The 23,315-nt window shown below is 42.0% G+C and overlaps 1 protein-coding gene and 1 long non-coding RNA gene across 4 annotated transcripts in view; both read right to left on the reverse strand.

Moving 5' to 3' along the window:
• The window catches only part of lrrc75a (leucine rich repeat containing 75A), a 31,163-nt gene that overhangs the window by 3,606 nt on the left and 4,242 nt on the right, over positions 1-23,315 (reverse strand). For all 3 annotated transcript variants that reach the window (XM_019861653.1, XM_019861652.1, XM_019861651.1), the window contains 2 exons: positions 13,563-13,691; positions 8,442-8,554 (listed from right to left, as the gene is read on the reverse strand). In XM_019861653.1, coding sequence (XP_019717212.1) covers positions 8,442-8,554; positions 13,563-13,691 — 242 coding nt within the window. The remainder of the gene's footprint in view (positions 1-8,441; positions 8,555-13,562; positions 13,692-23,315) is intronic.
• Positions 8,812-9,235, reverse strand: LOC109510946 (uncharacterized). Its single transcript, XR_002167215.1, has 2 exons — positions 8,998-9,235; positions 8,812-8,881 (listed from the first exon to the last, which is right to left on the reverse strand). It is a non-coding gene; the product is annotated as an uncharacterized LOC109510946 (long non-coding RNA).

The following is a 23,315-nucleotide window of genomic DNA, read 5'->3' on the forward strand; positions in this document are numbered from 1 at the left end:
TGGTTTGGCCTATAAATAAACCCACTGGAACAAATAGATCTGGCAAAGAATTAAGTGAGCTGGGCACAAAGGGCTGATCTACTGGTTTGCTCAATGAAGAGGTCAGTGCCGAACACTTCACTTTGCTTGGCTTGCAAAACCATGTATATAACCATATATATTATTCATGCAAATCATCTTAGGTTTTAGCTTAACCTTGACCCTAATCAGCACAGGCGCTGTATGGATGTAGGGATTTTATTTTTTTAGATTACATTTTTTGGAGCCCGAGACTCTACACGGAGACGATAAGCTTAGCGATGAAGCTGCGGACGCTCGACATGCATACACCCCACACGATAACAACGCGCAAACCACCCTCCCTGATGTCACTGCCTTCGTTGGGTTTCTATTCGCTCTGCGCTCATGACGTAACTTGACTGACAGAGCGCTTGAACGGTCTGAGTTGCCCGTCAGACTGGGTGCGTTGCGCCCCCTCCCCTCCTTCCACCCTACCCGTTCACGAGATGTAAAGTCTTGAGATTTGTTGTACATGTCTTGTACATGTGCTGAGGCTTTTTTTTTCTCAGGTCAAACTATGTTCCCATTCAAGGAGAAGGGTTGGAGTCTGTCGTTCCCCCCCACCCCGCCTCCTCTCCTCTTGCTTAATGTTTTCCTTACACCTGTAAGGTATTGGGGCGCTAAACAGCGAACTGACAGGCTTCTCATTCTGTTTCCCTTTGCTCATTATTTTGTTTATTTTCCTCTGGACGGGTTGTATTTGGGAAAGTAAATCCTTTGTGTGTTTTACATACTTGGACAATGAATCTGATTCACATTCAGAATGTATGCGGGCCAATGCCGCTTACTTGATGTCATGAGAAGTGAAGCCGCCACCTAAGGTTGCCACCCGTAAAGTAAAATACGGAATCATCCTTTGTGAATTAAATGTTGTGCCCCATATTGAACCAATGAAAGACGATGTTTGTCCCATATTTTCCTCATTATCTCATGCATCTGTCAGACACAAACGCGAATACTGAATTTAACATCCATCCATCCATTTTCTAATCCGCTTACAGTCACAAGGGTCATGGGCGCGATGGAGCCTATTTAACCAGTTTTGGTGACATGAGTTTGTCACCATTTAATTTAACTGGGTTGTCTCAGTCTGCTGTGATTGGGTGGTAACCAGTTCAGGGTGTCCCCCACCTACTGCCCGAAGACAGCTGGGATAGGCTTCAGCACGCCCTGCGACCCTTGTGAGGATAAGCGGATGGATGGATGGATGAATGGATGTCTCAGTCTGAGACAACTGGGTGGCACCCCACGTAAATAGTTGTACCTGACTTAGAAGAAGAAATTTGTAGTCATGTCATGGCACTTTTCTCAGGTGGAAATAACTTCATTAAAAAAAAAAAAAAAACAAGACTGATTGTTGAGATTTACAACATAGAGATAACATCAATGTCTGATAGAGGCCCAGACAGTGATTCCCTGCCCAATTTAAAGCCATATACGATCACTGTCTATCATGTCAATGATAGGCAAGCTTTTAACTTATTCAAATAGCAAACGCCCGTCAACTGCCATCATATGATGATTTGTGGCTCAGCTCACCAATGCTAGTGGCAGGAATGCAATCTTATTTTATACGACTCGGGCCAATATAGCTGATTTTTGGTGCAGGACCCAACAATATTTATGTTTTCATCCATTTTTGGATAGCAACAGATAACGCTTGGTAGCATGCTGCCACCGGCAGATGTAAATAATGCATGATTGGCTTTACAAGTGACGTTGTGATTATATTGTAATGATTCCTGTGCATCACTTGCCACAGGATTGCGGGATTACTGTATGCAATGTGCATGTGTGATAGCCAGGATCCCCAAAAGCAATTTTGAAGTGTCGGAAATATTTACATCGGCACTTCCTTTTCGTCATTGGCGAGGTGGCGAATGTGAAGCGACCTACCAGGCATGTAAAGCACTGGGGAAAACCCTGATTGATGAAAAGTAGAAGACATACATACTTTTATTGCATGAGCTTATCTGAATTGTGTGGAGGACAGGAAATACACTTTGCAATAGTAAGAGAATAATCAAAAATATAAAATCAAATATGCTCTCTCTTGAGAAGGATGTACAGTTGCTGACAGCTACCCTGCGCTGTGTCGAAATCATACTGAAAAAAGCATTCCCATATGACAATACAGAATAGCCAATTCCATTACACTGATGCGCAAACACTGATGTGGCTCCTGGCCTTTCGACAAACAAGCCATAAATTGATGCCACACAACTGTGGTCATGGTCTAGGTGTGCTAATAGAAACACTGCGCCTTCGTAACCAATGGCACCCACTGCTAAAGCAGTTTCATCACATGTAGCAAAAATGATCAGATTCTTAATTATTCTCAACGGGGTCACACAGAATGATGTAGCTTACAGTTTCCCGTTTGGTTCAGCGCAAATGAGTGAGCTAGAGTTAAGGCACTCTAGAGCGTGTCATCAGTAAACTTGCACTAAAGCCGCCAGTAACAGTGTTTATTAACAACAAGAAATGAAAGAGATTTATTGAGTCCCCAGAAGGATTACAATGAACATAATTAATTTTTCTAGAATGGAACTGTAAAAAAACAAAACAAAATAAAAACACAAAATAAAAGATTGTTACTTGGGTAATCAGCAGGAGGCACAGGTGGGTAACATGGTTGATATAACTCCAAGGAGGTCAGCTTTCCCCAAGGAATAAATATGAGTCACAGTGAGATGAAAAGAAGGTTTTGCACCTTGGATGTGATTGAAGAATCCTTTCAGTGTCATTTAACTCCAGTAAATGTATTCCTACCCAGTCACAGGAAGGTGACAACAGTATCAGCATACTGCTGTGACCTTTGCATCATGAATGTGGACATGAAATGTTACATTTGAATTTCTATCAGACAGACAATTGTAACTGACACAGTGACCAACAAAGGTGTGTTAGTTGGGTGGGGGGGCTGGGTGGTTTGTGGTTTGTTTAAAGATTAAATGAAGATAGATTTAACCACATTCTATTCTTTTATTACCAACTGTGACACGTGTGCCCATATTGACTGTATGCTACCACTAAATAGCAAAAATTCAACTGCCAAATACATTGCCACACCTTCTGGGGCATGGTTAAATGCGAGACATTCTTGTTAAATTATATTTAGTCCTCTGCGGGCGAAGAGTGTTGCAAACATCCTGAGTCATTCTGCACTTACAGTTGGTGGGAGGCAATCAATACACTTTGTTAGTAAGGCAGCAGGGGCCAGCCGGTCTGCAAGTGTCCAACAGTACATGCCAGCAGACAAGCACAGTGGTAGACAGAAAAAAAGGTCATGACAACAAGTCTTTGTACCATATGACAATAAAAGCCATCAATAACCATACATGGCAACTCTATTCTCAACACAACACTAGTCCAACACCTATATTCTTCATGATATGCGATGAATATAAACCTAGGAGTGTCAAACATGACAACAAAACAGTAAGGGCAATTAGAAAATAAATCCCACGAACTCTTACATAAAAAGTGAGCACTCTACGATATGTGCTAACAATGTTAGAATAGATGAGTTTCAATGTTTGCCTCCAGGATGCGCGTGCATCTTAATGACGTCACTGTTGTTTGCATAGACGAGCATTCTTAATTGCCTCCTCAGTCCAATTTTCACGTCGTCAAGCTTGTAACCATAACTTTTGCCGTTTTTTCTGAAAGGGATGTTTACCAGCAGGAATTCTATAAAAGACTAAATCTCTGTGTATGCTCTTTCCATTCTGACAACCCACGGCACGAGAGTATTACGACTCACAAGCATGTGTTTTCTGCTTCCAAGATGTGCGCACAGCCAGACTTACCGTATTGGCCCGAATATAAGACAGCCCTGATTATAAGACGACCCCCTCTTTTTCAAGACTCAAGTTTGAAAAAAGACTTTTTGAACACCAAATAAATTTTTGTACAGAAAATAATTACAGTCCATCTGAAACAAATGATTATAACAATATATTTGAGAGAAAAAGCATGTTATTTTGCCTCATTCAAATCTTAATGTCTGAACATTTAAATATGTAAATTAAAGTGCAATCACATTCGTAAATGAATGGCTTCTGGTTTTTGAAATGTAAATTACGTCATAACTTCTCCTCAGCTGCTGGTTTACCTGGCCGATCTTCGACCCACATTTCCCCAGATTGTCGCTACGTTTCTTCATTTTCTGTTATCTCCTATTATTTTCTTCTCTTTTCTTTCTTACCGCTATTTTTATTTTGTTCTTCGTGCTACCGCTATTTTAATTTTTATTCGTCGTGACAGGGGTTCGCTTTGGCCTGGGGAGTCAAGTTCAGCATTCGCTTCAATGAAATCTGGCGCCATCGAGCGTCGTGAATGGGTATACTGTCTAGACCCTGAATATAAGATGTCTTATTTCAATGCAAAAAACACCATCTTATATTCGGGCCAATACGGTAATGTATGCATACGTCACATGAAACTGATCTATAACATTGTCTGTCCCCAGTAGTCCACTGTGTGGCCCCTCCCTCTGTTGTGTTTTGTTCCCTTTCCCTTCATTCAGTGTGGGCTGGACGTCTCACCTACACACCTGCCAGTCTTAAGCTCGTCTGCCACACTCACCCCTTGCAGCGTGAAGGCCAGTCCATTGCCAGTTTGTCAGCCAGCTTCCCTGTCGTACTCGCTGCTACGCTCAGCCTTCTTGTACGCTTTGGTTTGGTTTCCCTGACCCGTCCCTTTTCCTGACAATAAACCAGTACTGAGTTCATTGTGTCTGCCTGTGGGTCCTGTGCTCATCTTAACCTAAACCTAACAAACTCCCCCCAAGGAACACATGGTGTTGCCAAATTTGGTCTGAAATTGTACCTTCTATATACTGTATGAAGGTGCCATTTGACCATATTCAAGTCCAGAAAAATAGACGAGGTGACCAAAAAGTGACAGCCAGGACAGTGACAGTGGGCCAAGACAAAACTGATGCATGTTGGCGATAGACCTGAGCCACCATCTTTTGTATTTGATGGCACCCCGTCCACTTTGTCTCCACCTTTAAATATCTTGGCTCGACAATGACTAACAATGGAGACCTCAAAACAGACGTCGATCCTCGCCGTGCCCTTGCAGCCTCTGTCATGCAGTCCTTGTGGAGACCGCTGCGGCGCCACCGGCACATATCCCGGGCAACAAAGCTCAGAGTCTGCAATGCCTCAGTCATCTCCGTCCTTCTGTACGGCTCCGAAACCTGGCCACTGAATAACACTCTTGCGGCCAGGCTTGATGGCTTTGACTCCAGGACCCTCAGGAGGATTGAAGGCATCTCGTGAACCGAACACATCATAAATCAGGCTCTAAGAGACAAAACCAAACAGCCACCAGCCTCCCGTCTTGCAGCAATGCGGCGAGTGCGATGGTATGGCCATGTCATCCGCCTGCCCCAGGAACACCCAACCCGCACACTCTTGGCCTTCAACCCTCAGCAAGCTGGCTGGAGACGACCCAGAGGTGCCCCCCGCACTCGCTGGTTGGACACAATAGCCTTGGACCTTGGGGCCTGCAATGTGACCCTCGAACAAAGTCAACACCTTGCCCACAACAGATCCAGATGGAGAGACCTGGTTGCAATGGTTGGCTCTCCGCGGCATGAAGTGCAAGAGGACTAAAGAAAGAAGAAGAAAGAAAGAGGTAAAGACCAAGAAGTTAAGGCAGGGGTAGGGAACACCGGTTCCTCAAGAACATGTTTAACTTGACTTCCCCTTTAAGCAAACGTAGCTACCCCTGCATGCCCCTGCGCACGGAGACCGCTTCCTTCATCGCACCTTTGCACCTTCCAGCTGCACACTCCTGAGAGGACTGTTGTGAAGCAGCTCCCCCCGAAATGGCAATAATGCTCATATGAGACTCACAAGATTGGGTCACATAACAAGGACAAACTGGTGGAGCTGCTCCCCAGGCTCATTGACGCATAACATCATGCCTGAACTCCGTTGAGTCTTTTGTGAAAGAAATTCAAGCGCACACACCAAGATGAAACCTTTCAGCACCTTTCAACACGTGAACAACTCTATTTAGGAGCCTGAGAGCTGCAGTAAACAGTTCCAGCAGATACAATTTGTTTTTGTCACCAAGCGAATAAACAACAGTGCAGTTCTACCGTGACAAATTACAACTTCATCTAGATTGGATTTGCTCACCCTCATTAGTCCCACAATGGGGGAATTTGTGATCTAATCTAATCTAATGGGGTGTTGCATTACAATTTTACATCAGAGGCCTTTAGAGTCACTCATCAGTCAAGAAATATAAATTACTGAGATGACTCGACGCAAACTGCAGCTCTCCTTAAAAGATGTACATTTTCAAAATGATTAGCATCGCTAGCCTACAAATACTCAAGTTCATCGGCATTATGTTTGAAGACCTTATTTATTTCAACACACTGCTTTCAAACGCATTTTCTCATTTACAAAATGTTGCCATAACATGTGCAAACCGTGCGAAACGAGAATGCTGACACTTTTCATCACAAAGCTTTACAATAGAAAACACACACACTTGCCCGTCAGGATGCTGTGGTGGGATGTAAGTCATAATTATGTTCATACATGTTCCACAGTGTGCAAGGACGACATTTATACTTCCGTCCCTCATAAAAAAGACACAGTCTCATGATGCCTTGAGAGTTAAATGAGCCCAGTCTTGCCTCTCGCTTACACCTGCGACGCGGAATTAATTAAAGGCTGCTCATCAGTGCAGAATAATTTCACATAATCTTTGCACCCTTTTTTTTTAATCTGATATTGTGATTACTGTCACCACTGCTATCTGCTCACACCAGGATGCATTTGTCAGGAAGACTGCATGTTTGCACGTTAAAAATAGTTGCTGGTCACAGGTTTTGGTATAGTATTCAAATTCATTTTTTGTGTTGCACTGTATAAGAAAAGTAAGATCTCATTTGAATATGCATCCATTTTCTATAGTGCTTTTCTAGTAGGTGAATTGGAGCCAATCGCTTGCACAGAGTAAGAGGGAGTATCGCAACTGACAGGCGCTGGTCAAGAATGTAAAGCCCACTGTGTTCAGCCATGTGTTTGTCTAAAAACGTAATCATTCCAACTACAAAACAGTAATGGGGTGGGGGGGCAAATGATGATAGGACACAAATCAACATTCTCTGATGCCTTGCATGTCATACGACATTTTACCCCGAGCTCTATCAAACACATGCATGTACATTTTCACTTGTCTTAAAACTTGCCCCAAAATTTCATGGCTCAAAAGCGGCTTGTTCAAATTGTTATGCATCAGTTAGAGTTAGTAAGGCTCTTACTCTAAAAAAAGAAGGATAATTCCCTGAAAGATCAGTTGAAGCAGTACTTCGTAATCTGTCTTTTAATTTGAGCTAATTTGGCCATGTTGGATGTGAAGTGCTTTGAAGTTTCGAGGAATGCTTTAAGTTGGAAGACGCATGGTGGAAAGTTGTGGCCTCTACAAAGATACACATTTGACCAATTCCTGAGGGAGTAAACTAGAGTGGTACCTCTACTTATGAAATGAATTGGTTCTGGAAGAAATTTCTTAACGAGAAAATTTAAGTAGAGACGTGTTTTCCATGTAAATGGCCTAATCCGTTCCAAGACCCCCCAAATTCAGACAAAAATGTTTTCTAAAGCATACAAATGCATCACATTTTCTAACAAATACATGTCACAATTAGATTATTGCACAATAAATGAGAGTTGTGCATAATGTAAAAAAAACAAAGAATAGAGTAACAAATAAAAATGATGGTTGTTTAACTTTTAACTGCATCCTCATCGTTTTTTGCCCTCTTTAGTTCATGTTCTCTCTCAGAAGTGTTTTTTGCCTGGCGTTTTGTACAGAACTGATCCAAGCACGTTTCTTTATGTCGGCTTTTCACAATCCTTTGAAAATGTCCAAGGCAAACATCAGCATAGTGAGCCACTTTTCGGAACGCCTCATGGCCCCAGAGGCGAATGATGAGGACGCACATCTATCCATCTACACACGTAGACTCATACAGTAGAGGTCCCGCTTCGCCAATGGGATGCCAGGAAGATGCTAGGTAATAGCCAATGGCAGAGCAGCTATAAGTATGTTACGTCAGGAAACTCGGAGCTGCGAGTAGCAGCCCATACTGTAATTTTAACTTTCGTAATTTGACATTTCTTTTGTAACAAGATGCAATATTTTTCTATTGAGGCGTTTTGTAACTTGAAAATTCTCTATGAAGAGACGTTCGTAAGTAATGTAGGGGTACCATTGTATTACATTAAAATTAGGTGACAATTGTTGGCAATCATTTGAGTATGAAAAATAAAGGACAGTGTTAAAAAAAAAAGATGATGACAAAAGGAATTTGCCATGAAAATAATACCACTTGAAGTTCTGACCATGCTTGGGGTTTCCGCTTGAGCAGCCCTTGTCTCCTCCACTGAGAGTGAGGGCTGAGGTGGTAGGTCAGCTGACGACAAACCTTCTCCATGGCCCCCAGAGAGTCGCCCTCCTATTGGACGCAGAGAGGCACAAACAATGAAGCCATGAAGAACAGGTGAAAGAAAGTCTTACGATCAGAGTCATGGGAAATCTGTGAAAAGTTGCAAACTACAATACACTGCTAGAGATTATGACAAAAACGACAAAATGTACTTCACACCAAATGTGGTAGTCATCAAGGTTAAGTTCACAAGATAGTTTTTTTTTTTTTAAACAAGTTTAACAAGTGCTGATCATGTCATGTTCTGCTCTGCCTTGTTTTTGTTTCAGCACCAGCTGGAGTGTTGGGCGTGACCCTTCAGCGGTGTACCTGTGTCTCGTCATGCAATCAAGCTTCCTTAGATGAGGTTAATTAGGTTAGGTTAATTGTTTATTGAACATACAATACAATAACGGATTGACAAAAGGCAAGCAAAAGTTACAAAAGGAAAAATAAAAAAAAAGTACCGGTACCTTGTATTTTGGGACTTCCAAGATGGCTCGTGTTTGTCGGATTATTGACCTTATTCACTGTTCATGCCCAAGTGCCATTTTCTGGACCTCATGCTCTCGCTCACAGTCGCTTTCGCCTCGATAGATTTTGGTTTTGTAAGTATTTTCTTTGTCAAGCTATTTTTGACTTATTTTATGTTAGTGTTTTTGGACTCGTGTCATTTTGTTTTGTGGACTTTGGGTTTTCAATTGTTCCATGTCGCTTTTTTATCACCAATGGGTTCTGTTCATACTTTCTCGGTTTCTCGCTTTTCTATGAATAAAGTTATTTTTGTCATTATCATGAATCTGAGTCTTCCTTTTTGGGATCCACTTTCCACCCGGTCTTTGTTCAGACCTTGCCAGATTGAAGTTTGTTAGCAGAAATGTGACATGAGCCTAGAGCAGGGGTGTCAAACATACGGCCCGCGGGCCGGATCCGGCCCGCAAAGGAGTTTAATCCGGCCCGCGAGATGATTATGTAAAGCAGAGGTGTCAAACATACGGCCCGCGGGCCGGAACCGGCCCGCAAGTAGGTTCAATCAGGCCCGCAGGATAATGTAAAAGTGAAAAAAATGCATTAAAGACACAGAATTAATATTTTTAATCAGGTGCAATTCATTGAGTATCCGCAAGGGGACACTGTTTTGATCAGAGAAGAAGACAACAGCAGCCTCAGTCTGTCACTGAGACAGACCCATGACAGCAGACGCTATCAATAGCACTCTCACATTTACACATTCAATAGCACTCTCCTTAGTTTGTAAGGTGTAGGCAGGGATTACATTTAGATTTTATATGCACGTGTAAATGTTTTTTAAATTCCTTTCTTTATCAATCTCATTTATTCTTAAAATGTATTACTCTATTTTTCACGACCAATTGTTAAAGTTTTGTGCCTTTGCACAATCAGTGGGACCAGTTGCAATGAATATATGTGAACGATAAAAGTAAAATGCACATTTGTCTAAGGAAATCTAAGGTGCTTCATGAAATGTTTTGTAAAAGATATGTTCATTAAATTTCAACATTTTCCTAATGTTCTTGTGCTTCTTTATACCAAAACAAAGGAAAGACATATTGTTTTGGTTATTTATAGCAAAGTATTGTATCATTTTAATGGTCCGGCCCACTTGACATCTACCGAGGCCGTATGTGGCCCACCATGTGAAATGAGTTTGACACCCCTGGCCTAGAGGGTACCATTAAAATTGGCAACATTTGAGCAAAAAAGTTGGATTTAAAAAAAAAAAAAAAAGACACTTAAGGTTCAAAATTGTCCGAAACGACTTCTGGCCTTGAACAACAGAGTTGGAGGCATTCATCACTATTCATAAAACAAAGTGATGCTATCAGTCAAAGTCTAGTCAGCGAATCGTCTAATTCACGCAGGACTAACAAAGGGAGGCATTATGGGCAAGACATTACTGCAGAGAGATGAGAGTAAGAAAAGCCTGATTTATGGACCATTGGAGCAACTAATTGGCAAATGCATCTGTCAACCAAGCGTGTGTGTGTGTGTGTGTGTGTGTGTGTGTGTGTGTGTGTGTGTGTGTGTGTGTGTGTCTGATATGAAGCAAAGTTGGGGATTTTAATGCTTCACAGAGCGTTGATTGATGTTTCACTCCAGCCCACTGGTTTCATGCTTTGCGAGACTAAATATATTATTTACGATTAAGGCTGCCATTTCATCAACTTAAAATGGCGACTTAACACAATTTCAAAGACAGAATTATTCGGAATGAATCGTGAATTTTTCGGTGCGATAAGGTATTGCAATAGGTCATTTCGAATCGTTTAAGACGTAATATTTTGCTGCAAATCCTGTGCTTGCAATGACTTGCATCAAGCCTGTGGCCCACTGACTCCACCAAACCTTTTCAATATTCACTGTTACAACACCACCAAATACTTTCAAAATCATTGACATTATTATTCTGTGCTCTCAGTTTCTGGGAACATTTTGAGGCCATCTGCCGCAATTTGAAACGGCCGCGCATTTGCCGATGCCCCTTTTATTGAGTAATAGAAGAGGGGCTTATGGCACTGGCTGTCATTTAGAATGAATTCTGATTCGTCAACATACGCAGAATGGTGCAAAGAAAATGGGCTGGTGCACACGGCATGAATCCAACGATGTTTTCGTATATACTGTATGCTCAAATACCTTGGTAGAACTGACATATTTTAGTACCCCTGTGGTTTGCATTTTCAGGAAATTCAAAAGGGCTTAGTGGCTAAACAGATGTTTGTGCAATGGCAGTGAGTGAGTGTCCATCTTGCCAGCTTCTCAATTGCTAATTGTTCACCTATGGACAGCTTTCTGGTTTTCAAGTTGGTCACACGCGAGTCCCTAGAAATGAAAGTGGAATAAAATCCGTAATGTTCCCAAATGTTTTCAGTCGACCATAAAAGTAACCGAATTGGATCCACTGTTCCAATACTTTTGAGGGTCAGTGTGGGAGACGATGTCTGCGTCAGTGGCACGCAGAGCCTGAAAAGCCTGGTCTCACACGGTCTATCTTTTGTGAACCGTGCATGACGGCAGTACTTCACACACCGATGACTATGGCTCATACCTGTGAGAAATCGAAGCAGAGGCAATTTACACAAGACAGAAGAGTGCAGAGATGATGAAGAGAAAATAATGCAGGATGACAGAAATTCATTTTGAGTGTCACGACAGATTGTCAGGCGTGCTGCCAGAAATGTTCCATTTTCACTTCATTGGTCCAAAAATCAAGAACTCTGCGTGTGTTTGTTCAACATCAGCTTTGTGGTGTCGTTTGCCGTTTCAAATCTCAACCTTTCAACACGTTCTTGTATTGTGTGTCTGACTGGTTGAGACATTATTTCTACCAACCGTTCAAGGTAAACACCCTTGAGCTATTAAAGCTGCATCAAGTGGATTGTAACAGAATAAATGAGACAGATCCTGGGTCGGTAAAAGCAGCAGTAGTGGTATTTGAGTGGAGCTTGTGCTTTTCTACATTTCACTTGGACTTTGATTGAATTTTCTCCCACGTCTTGTCATGTTCTGTCTGTTTTGGTTGTGTTTCAGCTCCAGCTGGAGTGAAGGGTGTTTCCCTCCTGCAGGCGTTTCCCCATCAAGTCTTGCCAAGTATTTATGGACTGCCAAGCTGCCTCGTCTCTTGTCGGATTATTGACCTTGCTCGCTGTTGTGCTTCAACTGTTGTTTTCCAGACCTCTTGATACCCTCCATAGTCGCTCTCATTATTCATAGATTCTAGTTTGTATTTTTTTTTTTTTCCTTATTGCTCTTGATGCAGCCCGGTGCTCTAGTGGTTAGTGCGTCGACCTCACAGTGTAGAGGTACTGGGTTCAATTCCAACTCTGGCCTCCCTGTGTGGAGTTTGCATGTTCTCCCCGGGCCTGCATGGGTTTTCTTCGGGTACTCCAGTTTCCTCCCACATTCCAAAAACATGCATGGCAGGCTGATTGAACACTCAAAATTGTCCCAAAGTGTGAGTGTGAGCGCAGACGGTTGTTCGTCTCTGTGTGCCCTGCGATTGGCTGGCAACCGGTTCAGGGTGTCCCCCGCCTACTGCCCGAAGACAACTGGGATAGGCTCCAGCACCCCCAACGACTCTTGTGAGGATAAGCGGATCGGAAAATGAATGAATGAACGAATTATTGCTCTTGATCTGTGACTTCATGTTATTAGCTTCTTGACATTTTGTTTGTTTATTCTCTGCGTTTCCATTGTACCTTGCCTTTTGCAAGCGCTTTTTTTTTTGTTTGCAATGTTTTGCATTGTTTCGTCTGGCTCCTTGTGACCAACGATTTTGGTTTGTACTTTGTTGGTGCGCTTTTTTTTTTGTTATCGCACTTTGTCTGAGCCTGTATTTCCGAATCCAAAAACATTATTCGGGTCGATCCAGAACCAGACACATCTCCTCTGTGCCTTTATACCTCTTTTCCTCTGTATGCTGTCATTTACTTGGCCACTTACATTCTGGATAAAACTGATATCAATCCATCTCAATAGATTCAATGATCCCCGCTCCCTTCAATATCCAGCTCTGCCACCATCCATCCCAAGCGACTCTGCTTATATCGAATACTTTTCACTGCACTGCTCATTTGTGCATGCCATGTTTGGGGTTTTGGCCGTATTTTAGGATGAAAGCCACATACGTTTTTGTACAGTACATGAGGCCCTTTGTGATTTGTTGTTTTAGGTCATGATGACCAAATGCACTCATGCTGAACACAACATGTCAGCTTCGGGGCATTTGTGTAAGACCATAACACACTAGCCAGTCAGCATGAAATGCCTTTTTATCTTCACCGCTCCATGTTCCTTCCTGCATTTTTCATCTAGTAGGGTAGCTGTCATACTTTCGTTCACGCTGACTCAATGACATCTCAAACTAGATGAATGAACAAACACAAAAAACAAGCAGTTTCCTTATGAACGCACACACTTCTACACAACCACTTAGAGCAATTCTCTAATCTAATAAAGTCAGACGAAATGATTCAGTGCGTGTGCGTGCGTGCGTGCGTGCGTGCGTGTGACTTACCGTCTTTGGGCAGTGTACATATCGTGCCAGGCTGATGATCAGGTCATGTGTGATGGGGTCGACAAGGTTTCTAAAGCTGGCGTAGCGGTATAATACATCGTCCAGAGATGTCGATTCCATGCCCAGGTCCTACACACACATACACACACCACACAGAATGTTTTTTTATACACTTTATGCACTATCAGCCCTCTTATAGGGACGAAGACATCATAGTTATGTAACACATTTTGCACATATAAACAAACCTCATGACTCACTGAACATGGAAAGAAAACACAGTCACAGCATACACAAATATAAGCACATAAGGCACATAACTTATGTGGACATTGATCACACTTTCTTTTAACCTGTTGAATTTCCACTGTCAATCAAAACCAGGATATGCTGTATTATTCTTGCCAAGACAAAAATGTTCTTATGACCTGTTTTGGATCTAATTTGTGCAGCTGTGGCTTATGAGCTGCTTGGCTACTGGGTATATGGTACACAATAAATGTAATTATGCAAACAGAGTTACACAATCTGACACCACAATGTGGTTCGCCCCTGCTTGAAAAATATGCAAACTCCATATACCGTAAAATTACCATTGCTTATCAACAGTCATTAAAGAACGAAGGGGAAACGTCCATCCATACATTATCCGAACCGCTTATCTTCACGAAGACTGCAAGTGTGTTGGAGCCAATCCCAGCTGTTATCGGGCAGTAGGCGGGGTACACCCTGAACAGCCAATCGCAGGGCACACACAGACGAATAACCGTTCACGCTCACAGTCACACCTAGGGATGATCTGAAATGTTCAATTAACCTATCGTGAATGCTTTTGGAATGTGGGAGGAAACTAGAGTAGCTGGAGAAAACCCACACAGGCACAGGGAGAACAATCAAACTCCACAAAGGAAGGCCGGGGCAAGGATTCGAACCTTAGACTGCTGTACTGTGAGGCAGTCGTCCACTATGCCGAAATGAATTAGAAAACACAAAAAAACTCACTTAGCCTTGTTGAATTATTGTAGTTTTTGCTCATTTCAAGCTCTACATTTGTATTCTTGAAGACTGTATGCATGCAGCACTTCCGCATTCAATATCAGAGGGCAGCGAACTTCAGATGCTGGGGGAGAATTTCGTGGAGGGCGCTGTTGATGTGGACTGGTGGGAATGCCCTAAAGTGAGTTCTGTTGGAGTTTTTTTTTTTTTTCTTGCCTTGCTTGCCATAGTGCATTCTTTGTTGTGATTTTACGACAAACATCTGGCATGAAAGCATTGTAATTCAGGCGGTTTGTAGAAAACAAAATTCATTTCTTGAACAGTCAGCATAATAGGCAGCTCCATTACAAAGTATACACAAAGAGGAGATATCAGTACAGTACTGACAAAAGCTGATGCTCTCACTTTATCCACCCATCCATCCACTCATTTTCAACACCGCTTATCGTGAACAGGATCCATCCATTCCATCCATTATCCGAACTGCCTTTTCCTCACGAGGGTTGCGTGCATGCTGGAGCCTCTCCCAGTTACCGTAGTTTTTAGTCCAGATCTAAAGTTGGCATTTTAAAAGCAATTCAAATTACGGTACTGTATGTTGAATCTCTACCCATCTCCGGTGTGCAATACGTAAAGCCACTTTACCTGTTTGTCCATTTACCGTGATTTTGTACTTGTTGTTCTTCCAACATTTGCCGTCTTATACTTTGTACTTTATTTTATGACCTTTTCCTATGCACCAAACGAAGTCGTCGATGGTGTAGTGCAGGGGTGCCCAACCTTTTTTGTCCCAAGGGCTACTTTTCAAGGAGCCAACCTCCGGATATCTACCAGTCCAGTGTCAACATCGCAACACCCCCCCTTTCTTTTGTAATTTTTATTTTTTGATGTTTGTTTTTTTAGTTTATTTTAGACAAAGAAAATTTTACATTTACATCCAGCCCTGACTGTAAACCCGGCGGGATGGCTCGCCCTCAGGATTTGGCAGAGGTGGAAACAAAGGCCAGATTTACCGGAGGTGACGAAACCTGGGGACACGAGCAGACAATAACCCTACAAAACCCCTGACTTGTGTGCTTAACAACAACAACAACAACAACAACAACAACAACAACAGCAGCACCAGCCGTTGTTCATTGGGAACAGCCTTAAAAACGTGCCTTCATGCCACAGACTCCAAAAGTCTCCCGTAACACCAAAATCAGTCGGTAGATTGTCACTAAGTCACTTTAAAAAAAAAAATAAAATTTTAAAGTTGCTCGAGAGGGTCTGAATATTTGCTAAATATAGCGTCAAAGTCGGTAAATTGGCAACACTGACTTCCTGTCATGTCATACTTTATTTTTTTCCTACACACCTTGCGGTGGCCTTGGGATCAGTCCGCGGTGGTTGACTGGTTGGGCACCCCTGGTGTAGTGGTGCACTCGCCTGACTGGTGTGCGGGCAGCGTGGGATCGGTTAGCACTCAGTGACAGTGTCAATGTGGGTATGAATGGTTGTTCGTCTCTATATGGGCCCTGCGACCGATTGTCGACCAGTTCAGGGTGTAGTGCGCCTTTCACTCGTAGTGAGCTGTGATAGGCTCCAGCACCCATGTTCAGCATAAATGGTGTTTTTTCACAGATGGATAATCAAATGGAGCGGTGCTCCGAATTTTGTCATATACCTGATGCACAATGACAATAAAGGCATTCTATTCTAGTCATAATGACAATAATAATAATAATAACAATAATAATAATAATAATAATAATAATAATAATGTCTGTCCGAGAAAAGAATGGACTTGTTGTGACAATATGATTATTTTGTCCCACCCCTGTGACAAAGCCCCTTTATCCATGAGTTGTATGTTTTAAGCTATGACGATGACCAAGATTGCTAAGTAGAAAATGTCAGCCAGCCAGCTCGGCAAGTAAAAAAAGCAACTGAATACACCTGCAAATAATGAGCACGTCATTGAGGCAGCCATGGCTGAGTGGTTAAGAATCCTTCACAACTGAAGGGCAGGCTTGATTGACATGAGAGCATTGGTTCTCACAGCTCAAACGCTCAGTAGGGAAGCTGTCTGTTACTCCAGGAGTGTTACTAATGCGGTGGGCCTGCTGTGTTAAATGCAGAAGTCTTATTTCATATTAACCATGTGTGTGGATCTAAAAAGTGGCTGTATCTTAATCACATTGCATGCTCAATTTAGTATTTGTGTTGTTTTGCTTTACTGCAAGTATTAGATTTACCAAAAAGGTTACCGAACTAAATTGGTGGAGGGAGAGGCTCAATTGTCATGCAAATGGTTTGGTTTAAAAGCATCATTTACTACAGAGGAACAATTGATACCAAGGACTGGACAAATAAGCATTACACACTGATGCGTCATCATAATTGTCTACATAATGGCTTAAGTCAGGGGTCGGCAACTCAAAACGTTGAAAGAGCCATATAGGACAAAAAAAACAAAAAACAAATTTGTCTGGAGCTGCAAAAAAATAAAAGCCTTCTATAAAACTTAAAATGAAGGAAACACATGCTGTATGTATGTAGGAGACTGGACTGTCTCAGAATTGTTTGTTATTCATTCCTTTGTTGTGTGTTCACAAACGCCCCCATAGATTTCCTCGCTTGATTTTTTGTTTTGGTGCATTTTTTTCGCTTTACTTAGTGTCAGTGAAGTGATCATTAATTTCCGTTTTTTGGAGGCTGTCTTTGAACGCCTCTCGAGTCGAACGAGAAGAGAGAAGGCACGGAGTCGGACAGACGTGTCTGTGATTGTCGAGCCTGTTAAAAGCATAAATAAAGTGTACGTTTTAAAAAACCAACACCACAGCTCTCCTTTTTCGGAGCTGCAACATGTATCTATATCTATTTGAGCAATATTAGCCTACTATCAAAATCTTTTTCCATTTTCAAACATTTTTTTTTATAAAGCTCCAGAGAGCCACTAGATGTCGCTAAAGAGCCGAAATGCGGCTCTGGAGCCGCGTGTTGCCGACCCCCGGCTTAAGTAATTTGCCATTTAAGACAACCAGCCTTTAGAATTTGCTCCCAATGATATAATGTATGATTGTTTAATTCTCTGTTACATCACAAAATATCTCCTTACTGACTCTCACACAAGCTGTTCCCATAAAAACATCACAATCATACGTAAATGCAGGCGACATTTACGATACCGATTTTAAAACAGAATAAATCACACTTGTTTATGGGTTATAGGTACAGGCTTATAGTGTCCTTGTGTGTGTGTTGGTGTTTGTACGGAGCAGAGCTTTCCATACTCTGAAGACTGAGCGAGCACGAAGAGGCGAGTGGCTCAGTCTCCTACAGAAAAGGTATGACTCACATTTCTATGCTGCCTAATGGTTTCTGGAGCACAGGAAATAATGACAGAGGCTTTGACTGAATGGTAAACAGAGTCATTATTGTAAGATTATATTATTTGTCCCCATGTAAAAGCATTCTCTAAATAAAGCTTGCCGTGTGAGAAAAACAACACTCCAGCTCTTGCGAAATACGGTGGAGGCTTGGTTATGATTTGGGGCTGCTTTCCTACATCAGCGCCTGAATCCGTGGAGAGTATAATCAATTAGGGCCATGTGCATATATTGCGCAAGTGGTGTATACAGTCCATAGTTAACTGAACCCTCATGAAATATACATGCCAAAAACCAAATAGAAATGCAAAATATCTAATTATTCGAAGAGAAGAAAAGTATCAGCTGACCCTTCAATAGCAAGGTCCACCCACTCGAGAGGATCAACATCGGAGTGCTGCTCTGAACATAGAATAACGGAGACAGAGGAGTGGATAAAAAAAAAAATCCATTACTGCGGCACATGATAACCTTTACTAAAGATCACATACCTGTTATGCCTCTAATCTACCATCCAGGATATTAGATAATTATTACTTGGAATTTTCTTTGAACCCTCCCATCAATTCCATGCTGAAGTCTGATGGTTACACTGAAGTGACTCATTCATTCATTCATTCATTTTCCGAACCGCTTGATCCTCACTAGGGTCGCGGGGGGTGCTGGAGCCTATCCCAGCCGTCTTCGGGCAGTAGGCGGGGGACACCCTGAATTGGTTGCCAGCCAATCGCAGGGCACACAGAGACGAACAACCATCCACGCTCACATTCACACAGGGACAATTTAGAGTGTTCAATCAGCCTACCACGCATGTTTTTGGAACGTGGGAGGAAACCGGAGTACCCGGAGAAAACCCACGCAGGCCCGGGGAGAACATGCAAACTCCACACAGGGAGGCCGAAGCTGGATTCGAACCCGGCACCTCTGCACTGTGAAGTCGACGTGCTAACCACTGGACTACCGGGCCGCCCCACTGAAGTGACTAATCATTAAAAATTATAGCTTCCTAAAAAAGGCCATGTTAATTCTTGTTAATTGTACTTACAGTATAGTGTATTCCGAACCTGGCTTAGATTACAGGTCAGCCAACATAATACTTAAATGATTTTTCTTTTTTTAATGCTGATAACAAGATCATGTTAACCAGGCACATTCACCAATATTCCGAGAAAACTCTGGTCAAGGTGAGCAAACAAAAGACTTGAGAAGACATGAACTGAGTTTGTCAAACGTCTAAAATAAAATCTTGTATCTTGTATCTTCTCTCTCTCTCTCTCTCTCTCTCTCTCTCTCTCTCTCTCTCTCTCTCTCTCTCTCTCTCCCCCCCTCCAATTATCTCAGAATCTAGCCACTGCTCCTCCATATTGATAGGAGCCAGATGAGGTGGCTCGGGTATTTGATTAGGATGCCTCCCGAATGCCTCCTTTGTGAAGTGTTCCGCACTTTTCCCCCTGACATTAAGGACGACCCACGACACGGTGGAGTGACACCTCCTGGCTGGCTGGGGAACGCATTGTGATCCCTCCGAAAGAGGTGGATGAAGTGGCTGGGGAGAGGGTAGTCTGGGCTTCCCTGCTGAAGCTGCTGCTCTCAGACAATTTATGGCATTTCACAAGCTAGTGGACTTTCCTTAGACAGCTATGGTTTGGTTGAACAAATACACAATGTCCTTTGGTGTTATGTGACAGTTTTACAGTAAACTTCAACTAGGAGTGACAAATAATCCGATTGATGCACATACGTTTTGGCACTTATTCGGAAAACTTATAGCGGGAGAGGGAAAACGGGTTGAAGGAAATTTTAAGGGAGGGGCATCCTTGCCAGATTTAAAATCAACATTTTGTAAAATCGGAAAGTTTAGTTAAATACAATTCTTTTTTCTGAGAATAGTCCAAATGAGTTCACGTTTTAGCTTTTTATTGTGTGACACCATCAAAATAGCTTCTATGCTTTATTGCATTAAAAAAACAAAACGCAAGCAGTGTTTTTGCTGGTTTATAGCAAAAAAGAGAAACTCTGAGGCAAACACTGAGGGAGGTTCCCACAGAAACGGATGTTATGGTTCATGTTTGAGACATCCCAGAGGGAAATGGCATATGGATGGGAACTGTAGCTTCATTGCAGTGCCGTGATTAAGAAGGTGGCCTCGTCATTAGCTGCTAACAGACCAGCTTCTAATCAGTGTCTACTTAGGCTCAAGTCTGCACTGATCGTCTTTGTTCTTGGGCAACATACAAGGGAACCTAGTAACCAGCGAAGACTGATATTTCACATTTTCTTTCTGTCCATGTAATGCTTGTGTGGGTTTCCTTACTTTAAGTATGAGACGACACAGCCCTGTATATCATGTGCTGCAACACGGCATTAAAGTATAATCTCATCTCGTTGTAAAACTTTGTTCTTTGGAGTGAAACCAGTTCACAGAAATTTCCCCGCCCTCCCCCTCTCCAGCATTAACTGGGAACGATCCATCAGGGGTCATCGGACAAAGGACCAACATGTCAGGAAAACTACAGCGCTCTCTGTTCATGACTGATGTGCTATGTCAGTTTCTATTCCTGCAGCAATGTGGAACTGAGAGTCTTTTAAACCTGATGACATTCATTGAAACAGCAACAGTGAATGCTTTGTATCCTTTCATGTTGCATGTTAGCCTGCCGTTGCTGCGCAGAACTCGCAGGGCTCAATCCCAACTGCCTCAATTGCAAGCATAAGTGGTTGATAAAACATGACCCGTCACACCCACTTCATTTTTAAACGTTTGAATGGCAAACAATGGGCCGATGATGCTCGGCTGCATATCGGGATTATGAAACAAGTTTTTATATTGACATGCTAATTTCATAACTGACTCCATAAAATGGAAAAAAAAAAAAAGTCGCTGGATTTAGTGAGCACTGCAGCCTCTTGTCTGAATTCTCCACTGGCCATGCGGTGTACTCTGTTGCATGGCCATAGCCATTATAATCATTTAAGAAGTGACAAATTGTTGAGCGGTAAGCCAATTTTCATGAAAAAATAGTCATCCTCTCGCATTCCACCGCTCCTCTTCACAGTGGCTAATAACTAAATAATCAAACTTTCAAACTCTGGTTGAAGTGAAAAACAATGACAGTAAAGCATAAGTAGCCAGACAATTAATCCTTTCATGTACCAATAATGATAACCTGTAACCGGATAACATAAGAAGCTGTCCACTGTAGTAACCGCCGTCCCTGAAAGGGTTAAACCGGCCGATGGAAAGGCTAAACACACACAAAAAAAATCACTAAAACTGTTAACATCATTCTTACCAGCAATCTTGGTGGACAAAAAAAATATACAAAGGAAGTGAAAAAGGTTTTGAACTATGATCTTCGACTCTCGCCCAAAGTCAGCTAGGGCAAGCTTCACAATTCATGAGGTTAACAGTACAAAGAATGGACGGGTAAATGGATGGATTTTAAAAAGTCTCAATGGTCTGATTTCATCTTTTCAAATGTGAACACTTTTAGAATTTCTTTAGTTAGTCCTCCATGGAAGCAGAAACACTGTCTTATGTTTTCAGTAAGACACAACATTAATGCACATCAGCGTGCAATTGGGAAAACTGATCAACATTCTTCCAACACTACCAGAAGTCATTCTTAAAATGTAGGAGGGCTTCAGAATCCCACCAGAACATTAACAGATGAGACTAGGATCAATAATTTCCAAATGCATACTTTTCATAATCAGAATATGTGAAAGAAAGGAATGTGCTGAGGTACTACACTTGTACTTTTTCAAAATATGGATGTTAAATATTGCAATTAAGCTTTCGTGATTTCTAGATAGGAAACGGGTGCAAAAACCCTCAAAGGGTTAAATACTGTATGCGGAAAGCAGTGAGCCCAAATTCCGAGCAGAAAATAATATTGAGTTCATTTCTAGCATTCAAATACTGTAACTTGCAAGCAAGCTAACGTACTCCAGGTAACAATACTATAAATCTTAGCATCAATGCTCTGATTCACACCATTGTTTTCTCACAAGCAAAAAATAAATAAAATAAAAAACGTGAGCCGTAGAGGTCCTGACAAATGACACCTTTTACTTTTTGACACATTGTGTACTAAAATGCTCATAACTTTGATAAAAGAGGTTTAGGTGACCTTACGTTGGCACGTTACCGATTAATTTTTCGATCACTTGGCTACATTATCAATCGATCACAATTTTACTCCACTTACATTACTTGTTTGGAAAAAAGGTTTTTGCATCGTGCAGGCTTTTTTTTTTTTTGTGCAACATTTTTTTTCAGCATCGGTCCATCTGATCTGCTTGTCCACTTGTCTGACATGACTTGTCTCACTCAGTGATGGTGTGAATGTGGGTATGAATGGTTGTTTGTCTCAATATGTGCCCTGTGACTGACTGGCGACCAGTTTGGGGTGTAGTTTGCCTTCTGCCCGAAGTCAGCTGTGATAGGCCCCAGCAACTCCCCACGACCCTCTTCATGATAAGTGGTGTTGAAAATGGGTGGATGGATGATGGTGTCAAGGACAGCTTGATTGCATGACTTATTCACAAAGAATTGAATTGTTTAAATGGCTGCTATGTTAAAGTGTGTAAGGGAAAGCGCAAACTAATTTAGAAAATGGGGCAGGCAACCCCACCGTCCCCTTCAACTACACCAGAGGTGTCAAACATACGGCCCGCGGGCCAGAGCCCCCACAGAGGTTCGATCAGGCCCGTAGGATAATTTAAAAGTGAAAAAATACATAAGACACAGAATAAATATTTTTCATAAGCTGCAATCCATGGATCATCCGCTAGGGGAAACACTGTTTTGATCAGAGAAGAAGACAACAGCAGTCTCAGTCTGTCACTGAGACAGACCCAACACAGCAATAAAAGCCAGCTACCTAATTGCTAGCAAAACAGCATTAGCATCAAAGCCATATTCCGACGGTGACTTTGTTAAACAATGCATGATGAAGGCGGCTGAACTTGTCTGTCCCGAGAAGCGACAGACAAGCTTTTGCCAATATTAGCCTGATGAGGAATACTTTACCAGAGAGGATTTCGGACCAATCAGCGGATTTAGACAGCCAATTGAAACAGAGAGTCAAGTTATTTTGTCAAATGTTTTGTAAAAGATATGTTCATTAAATTTCAACATTTTCCTAATGTTGTTGTGCTTCTTTCTACCAAAACAAAGGAAAGACGTGATATTTTTGTTATTTAGAACAGAGTATGGTATAATTTTAATGGTCTGGCACAGTTGACATCGACCGAGGCCGTATGTGGCCCACAATGTGAAATGAGTTTGACACCCCTGAACTACACCCTAACTGGTGTACATTTTCTCAAAACACCTACAAATCAACTTGAAAGGACAATACTACATTACTGGCATATAGTG

Source organism: Hippocampus comes, unplaced genomic scaffold (assembly GCF_001891065.2).
Source record: "Hippocampus comes isolate QL1 unplaced genomic scaffold, H_comes_QL1_v1.1 scaffold122, whole genome shotgun sequence".
Classification (NCBI taxonomy): Eukaryota; Metazoa; Chordata; class Actinopteri; order Syngnathiformes; family Syngnathidae; genus Hippocampus; species Hippocampus comes.